Source organism: Daphnia carinata, chromosome 1 (assembly GCF_022539665.2).
Source record: "Daphnia carinata strain CSIRO-1 chromosome 1, CSIRO_AGI_Dcar_HiC_V3, whole genome shotgun sequence".
NCBI lineage: Eukaryota > Metazoa > Arthropoda > Branchiopoda > Diplostraca > Daphniidae > Daphnia > Daphnia carinata.
The window spans coordinates 2,614,968-2,621,079 of record NC_081331.1 but is presented as its reverse complement, the minus strand read 5'-3'; the positions used below and the strand labels follow the sequence as shown (position 1 = coordinate 2,621,079).

The window sequence follows — 6,112 nt, the reverse complement described above, 5'->3', positions numbered from 1 at the left end:
CCTGCTGTTGTCGTTTATCTCTTCTCAGACTGCATCCCTCACCCAAATTTTGTCTTTTGCCTGGTATTTCTCTTGTATATTAAAACTGACGGTGGCCCTCCCCCCTCCTCCGTCCTTCATTATCTTGAAATTGCCGCTTATTATACTCCCGGCTGGAATACGTCATCTGTCAACTCTGTTTTATTAGTATCCCCTCCTTTTTGTTTTGTTTTCGTGAAAATCCGTTATTGGGTCACTGCTGGCCAATTAAGAACAAACAATACAATCTATTTCCTCTAGATTCTCATGCTCTGAGACATTCAGCTGATTTAAGACACTGTTCTTATGTTTTACTGCGTAGCACAACACGTTCGTTGTGTCCGTATAAGCTCCAGACACTTACTAGCATAACATTACGAAAACATTTCTTTTTGTTTTGTTCGTAATTCCTTTTTTTTTCTTATTTTTGTTTTGCTTCTCTTTCTTTTTGTTTGCTTTGTTCTTTGTGAACGCTGTTGATCGAAAAGTAATCTCCGTTTACTCGGTTTTATTCCTCGTACGTTTTTGTTTTTGGATAAAGCTTTTTATTTTTCGGGCGTTAAACTAATCCACGTTAGAACGACACAACGTGAAATTGGTTGAAGAAAAGGAAATTAATGCATTCTCTAATTCGTGTTTATGTATAATTGGAGGCGAAAACAATAATGGGGGAGTTCTATAGTAATCTCAAGGATCCGAACTGTAATTGCGCGTTCGTTCCCGTAGTTCCAATCATCTTCAGAAAATATTGCAAATTAGAATTTAATAGTGAAGTATTGACTAAAAAGAAAAAGGAGATTTAATGTTTTAGTTTATTCAGTTTTTTCTTGTTGGTTATGTGTGCCACAAACAGTTTATACAAGTCTATGCATAGCCTAGCGTCTAAATCCTTTATAAAACACGGACTACATATACAATAGAATTTTGACACGCCCTGCCACACTCATCAATCATCGCAGCCACGTCCACAGTCTCACCTAAAGCCGACATGCTTATGCATACATAGCTACGTCCTAGGCCATAAAGAGTATACTACGTCACTCGACAGCATAAACTGGGGAAAAGTTGTTGCTGAACCCACGGCCTTGTAGTAGAGAAACGAAAGACTTGTTCAATAAACGCGTACTACGCATGTTAACTTGGCGTATAGTATACTAATATTTACGCTTCATAGTAGATGCAATCATACAACCAGAAATGTTGTTCATGTTTTGAGAGACGGTGCCCGGTTTGAAAAGCTTTTAGCAGCCGGATACTCTGTTTCTTAGTCTCTTCTTGAGCTTTTTGATGTCGGCCAGGGTATAATCGGTATCTATCCGTCAAATGATTTCCCTGTTCCGCCCTTTTTGTCGGATGAAAAGCAAGTTTTGTCACCAAGCACAGTCAGCAGCGTTGACACAATAAGAACTTTCCAATCGGCCTACTTTGAATAAGCTCCTTATAGAGTTTTCCCATTTTTTTTTCCATTACCGATTAGTACACAACAGCAGGCCTACATTACATAGTGTGTATAGAAAGATATAAAGAAAAGAAACTTGGAACTGAAGGGGTGCGCCTTTATGTGATAAAGATATAGACTGATACATATCTTCGTTGTTCGCCTATGGCTATGTCAATATAATAATGAAATATTGTACTATTTAATATAAGACTTTAGATAAAATTCACGACGACTTAACATGCGAAGCTTTTTTTGCAATTTTTCGCTATTCATGTAAGGAATTATTACGCCATCTACCAGGATAGCTGACGTGACTAGTCCAGGATCTTCTTCTACTGTTACGCAATGATGGGGAGGATTCGATCCTTGTTGGAGACTATAGTTAGTTGATCCGGTAGCAAACAGATGGCCTCGGGCAGGTCCAGACATGGAGAAATATAAATTTCATCTACATTTTTCGCATGTACATGTCTGTATACGTAATGACTTAATCGATTGTTATTGACGCCGTTGTCTTGCCAACGGAGCATGTTAAAAGACACGGAGACAAAAGATAACAGACGCGTCATTCGCTGTTCTGCTTTCTTCATTACTATATTCGTGCAATCGATTGACGTGAATAAGATATCATGTGTTTGCGCACGGAGAGCTAATGTGAAAGCCTATCAATTGGCCATAAGGTTAGCGATATGCTATTGGATCTATACTTTTTTTTTTTTTGCTTTTTTTTAAATAAAGGCTTTGGGTTGCGTCTTTATTTGATAGCTAGTGGCATCTAGTGGTTGCACGAAGTAGTCCCGACAGTTCCCGAACGATTTTAAACGCCATCTGGTCGGCGGACGCCTTTGTACTCTTGATAATTGACATATCCATCCTTGTCCTTATCACTGTCTTGAATCATTTTATCAATCATCTCTGTAAAAAAAAAAAAAATAAAACAATACGATCATCAAGTATAAGAACAGTTTTTTTGCCATAAATTTTATTTCTAAATTAAAAAACATTTCCCCAAAACAATACAATATAACATCGTTGATCCCTGTTTAAATTTTATTCTGAGCGCCCCTATATTCTTGGTAATTGATGAATCCATCTTTGTCTAGGTCACTGTCTTCCACCATTTTATCAATCATTTCTATATCAAAAATCATTTCAATTGAATTAATCAACTGCACTGGTTGATCTCCGATTGCCGTACGTGAATAGCAAGAAAATAAAGCCCTTACTTGTAAAATGTTCAAGTTGTTCCGCCTTCCTTTCTCTGGCCGTCTGTAATTTCTGTTGTTGTTCGGTTGTAAGGACATTACCCTCAGGTAGCCGGCCTAAATCCAAATCAGGATCATGCGGTACAATGTGCGAAATGGCTGCCATGATTTCAATACCATCCAGCAGGTTGTTGTTATCGTAATCGTGTAACCTTCAAACAGGACTGCTAGTCACGCGTGAGAAATGATGTGATTGTGGCTTATTTTTTTTTAAGACCATTTTCAATGAGTTATCGTTAATTGCGTCAAAAAAAGATCCGCCTACTTGAAATAGTGGAATTCAATTTCATCCGACGTCATTTTGAAAATTTCGTCTTCGGTGTACACTTCTTTCAAATCTTCTTTCAAATGCCTGTAATAGGAAAAGAGAAAAATATTTAAATTTACGACCCCCTTCTCTTCATTTGAAAAAAAAGAAACGAACTAGACAAGAGGTTGGGTAAGAAAAATCGTTTCCCCAAACATGAAGCACGAAATCTTTTGTTCTTTTCGAAATCCTTTTTTTGTAACCCTACCCCCAGGATTTTGCACCCAAGGACACACTACTGACGTTGATAATACAAAAAAGAAACATGGCTGAAATGGGCTGGGAGAGAAAATTATGTAAATTATAGATCGCAATACTATTTGCTTAAACGGCTAGTTAAATAAAAATTAATACTTTCAGGCCTAAAGTAAATTTTTACTCGTGATCGTGGATTAGTTCCTTGTCTTGGAGAACCGACACAACAGGGCTATTTTCTTTTGGCTGTGGAACGTGATGTTGGTGCTGATTCTTCATGTGCTGGTGGGATCCGTGTCCACCACGAAATTGCCCGTTAGCCATCACTTGGTAATTATTAAACGCGACGTAACTGAAAACCAAGATGATTTTCGTGACTGAAAACATGACGGCCCAATTATTCCGTTCTTGAATGTAACGCAGTAAAAGAAACAGCAAATGAAACAACCGTGTGTCCTGTTAGTATATCTATACATTACACTGGCATGCTGAGTAGGTAACCAGGTCGACACAAATTGAAAGAGATAAATATCTGCTTTCACTCTGAGATTTTAGAGATTAGCCTGCAAGTGCGATATGACGTGACAGTGTCCTATTGGTTCAGTTTATGGGTCACGGCTGCTACGTCGGTAGCATTCACGACTCTCGTAGTTGGCTATGATCCATTGCAGCAATATAGGCCTGCTGAGATGAAAATTCACAGCACTCTGATTTTTTTTACTAGCACCCACGTCTGGCCTAGCGTTTTGGAATACTTCAATTGCCTTCCTATTCAAATTTGACGTTTTTCTTCACTTTTACAGAATCAAAACAAATTCTTGGCTTATATAATGCGATTGGAAACCAAGATAAAACTTTATGCGTTTAATGACAATGTAAGGGTACGGTTTCGATTGAGGTAATATAATCTATTTCATTTTGTTTTACATGCAAAAAATATAGAATGATGGATGTGAAACAAGTTTCATGGACAATCCCAACATTTAAAATCAAAATTACTAACCTGAATGTTTCGACATCTACGGAGCTATACTTTATGTATTCTATTGTACCACAAGCGTATAAATAGCTATAAAGAATAGCTCAAAGTAAATATATAGTTAGTGATAGGATAAAAGAAAATGAACTAGGGGGAAAACCCCCAGCAGGAGGGTGAAAAAGGCGATTGATTCGCGATTGTGATGGGAGGGGGAATGATGATCGTGATGAGGTGGTGAACAAGTGCTTCGACACAGATAGATACATCGAGTACATGTTCGCTACATCACCTCCCCCCCCCCCCCATCATCAGCGTGTTACATATAGTCCTCTTTATTCAGCCCGATTGTAGCAGCAAAACCTGAATGGATAAAAGGGCGACAGATGCACAGGCGTGACGTACATATGCCTCTTTGGTGGCTAATACGCTCCTCGTCGTAGCTCCCCCCCCCCTCATTGTCAATGTCCATCTATCGACCTTTGGGGAATAGCAATTGGAGTATATATTTATATAAAAAAAAGACTTTCTATAGATCCAACCCTCTGAGTCTTTTTTTATATAGTCCCTCTATTCGAGTTCGCCCCGCCTTACCGATCTGCTTGCATGGGGCTATTTTCACTCGTGATGCCAAGGTCTGCACGATCGAGGTGTGAACCTCTTGATGTAAATATGTAATACATACATAGCTATTGGTTTTGTGTATTTATATGTGATGTTAAGAGGTTGCGCTGAAGAGTTATGAGCGTTAGAGGCGGGATCAAGTATTTAAAGACCGCAAGTCAATAATAGGCCTGTGTTTGTATAGCTTTGAATACAAAGTTGCACGAGATCTTGTTTATTAACGAGCTTTGGAATACCCAAGTTTTCGTTCGTGACTTTAAACCAAGAGGAACTGCATTGACGCTTGAGTTTGTTTACTTCGATATTTTGTGAGACAACTCTTTAAACACACAACTTCTTAAACGCATTGATTTGCGCGAGTTTCTAAGAAAGGCTTTTTCGAATAGCAGTCACATACCATTTTTTTATTACCAATAACAAACGATGAACGTGGGCGGATACGGATACTAAAAAAAATCAAAATAAAAGACGATAGCTACATGTGATGGATATAAAAAAAGGGGGACTGGAGAAAAGCCAAGATGGCGAGAAAGAAGGCGTATTCTACGAAACTGGTTGCCTTGACGACGTCGACATGCCTTTCCCCTCATGTACGTGGCCAGCAAAGCGGGAGCAAAAGGACGCGGCACTTTATCATATCGTCGAGGGACCTCCTCCAGTATTGATTGATGGCATCTCCACCAAGTCTTCTTGCTCACCATCTATACGTCGTCGACGCTCTTTCTTGTTCTTATGTATAAATAATGGCGAGCGCTATTGAATTTCAAGTGACTCTCGTTCTATTTTCATGACGCAGTCTCGTTGCTCCGTTGTCTATTCCACAACAACAGCGATACACACAAGCGACATCTTTGATGCTGCAAGAGTCCATCACCAGCATTTCGTTTGAACATTGCCCTGATGCTATAGAGCGGCATAATAGAGAAGTTTAGACTCTCTAGACAAGTGTTTACATATATTTAACGTGTATGTACACAAAACGCATGCCGTCACGCTTTACAACAAAAGTCGTTTAATGTTAGTCGTCGTTACCTATAGAAGCGTACAGAATTGCGTTTCATTAATTCTATAAAAAAAAAGGGCTAGTTAAATAAATGATTAGGCTTACCGACACCTGAAGAATAAGTCATAGTAATCATATTACCCACGTGAATATTGCAAATAAAACGCATTCAAATAAACGCGTGATTCAAAAAACATATCACTATAATATCTATGCGATCGAAACATTTAACAAATACATCAAATGCATTGCAGTGTTTTCGAGATTGTTATATATATACTAG

The 6,112-nt window shown here is 38.6% G+C and overlaps 1 protein-coding gene across 2 annotated transcripts; it reads right to left on the bottom strand.

Annotated features, from left to right (window-relative positions):
• Positions 1-2,027: 2,027 nt before the first annotated feature.
• On the bottom strand, positions 2,028-3,687 carry LOC130692316 (multiple coagulation factor deficiency protein 2 homolog). 2 transcript variants are annotated; one of them, XM_057515399.1, is made up of 4 exons: positions 3,411-3,687; positions 2,990-3,076; positions 2,686-2,876; positions 2,028-2,374 (listed from the first exon to the last, which is right to left on the bottom strand). In XM_057515399.1, the coding sequence occupies exons 1-4, from the start codon at positions 3,611-3,613 to the stop codon at positions 2,277-2,279; spliced, it is 579 nt and encodes a 192-aa protein (XP_057371382.1). In that variant the 5' UTR covers positions 3,614-3,687; the 3' UTR covers positions 2,028-2,276. The 2 variants fall into 2 exon arrangements, with proteins under 2 accessions (XP_057371382.1, XP_057371383.1); XM_057515400.2 differs by lacking the exon at positions 2,028-2,374 and adding an exon at positions 2,421-2,594 and having other exon boundaries at positions 3,411-3,680.
• Between the last annotated feature and the right edge of the window lie 2,425 nt (positions 3,688-6,112).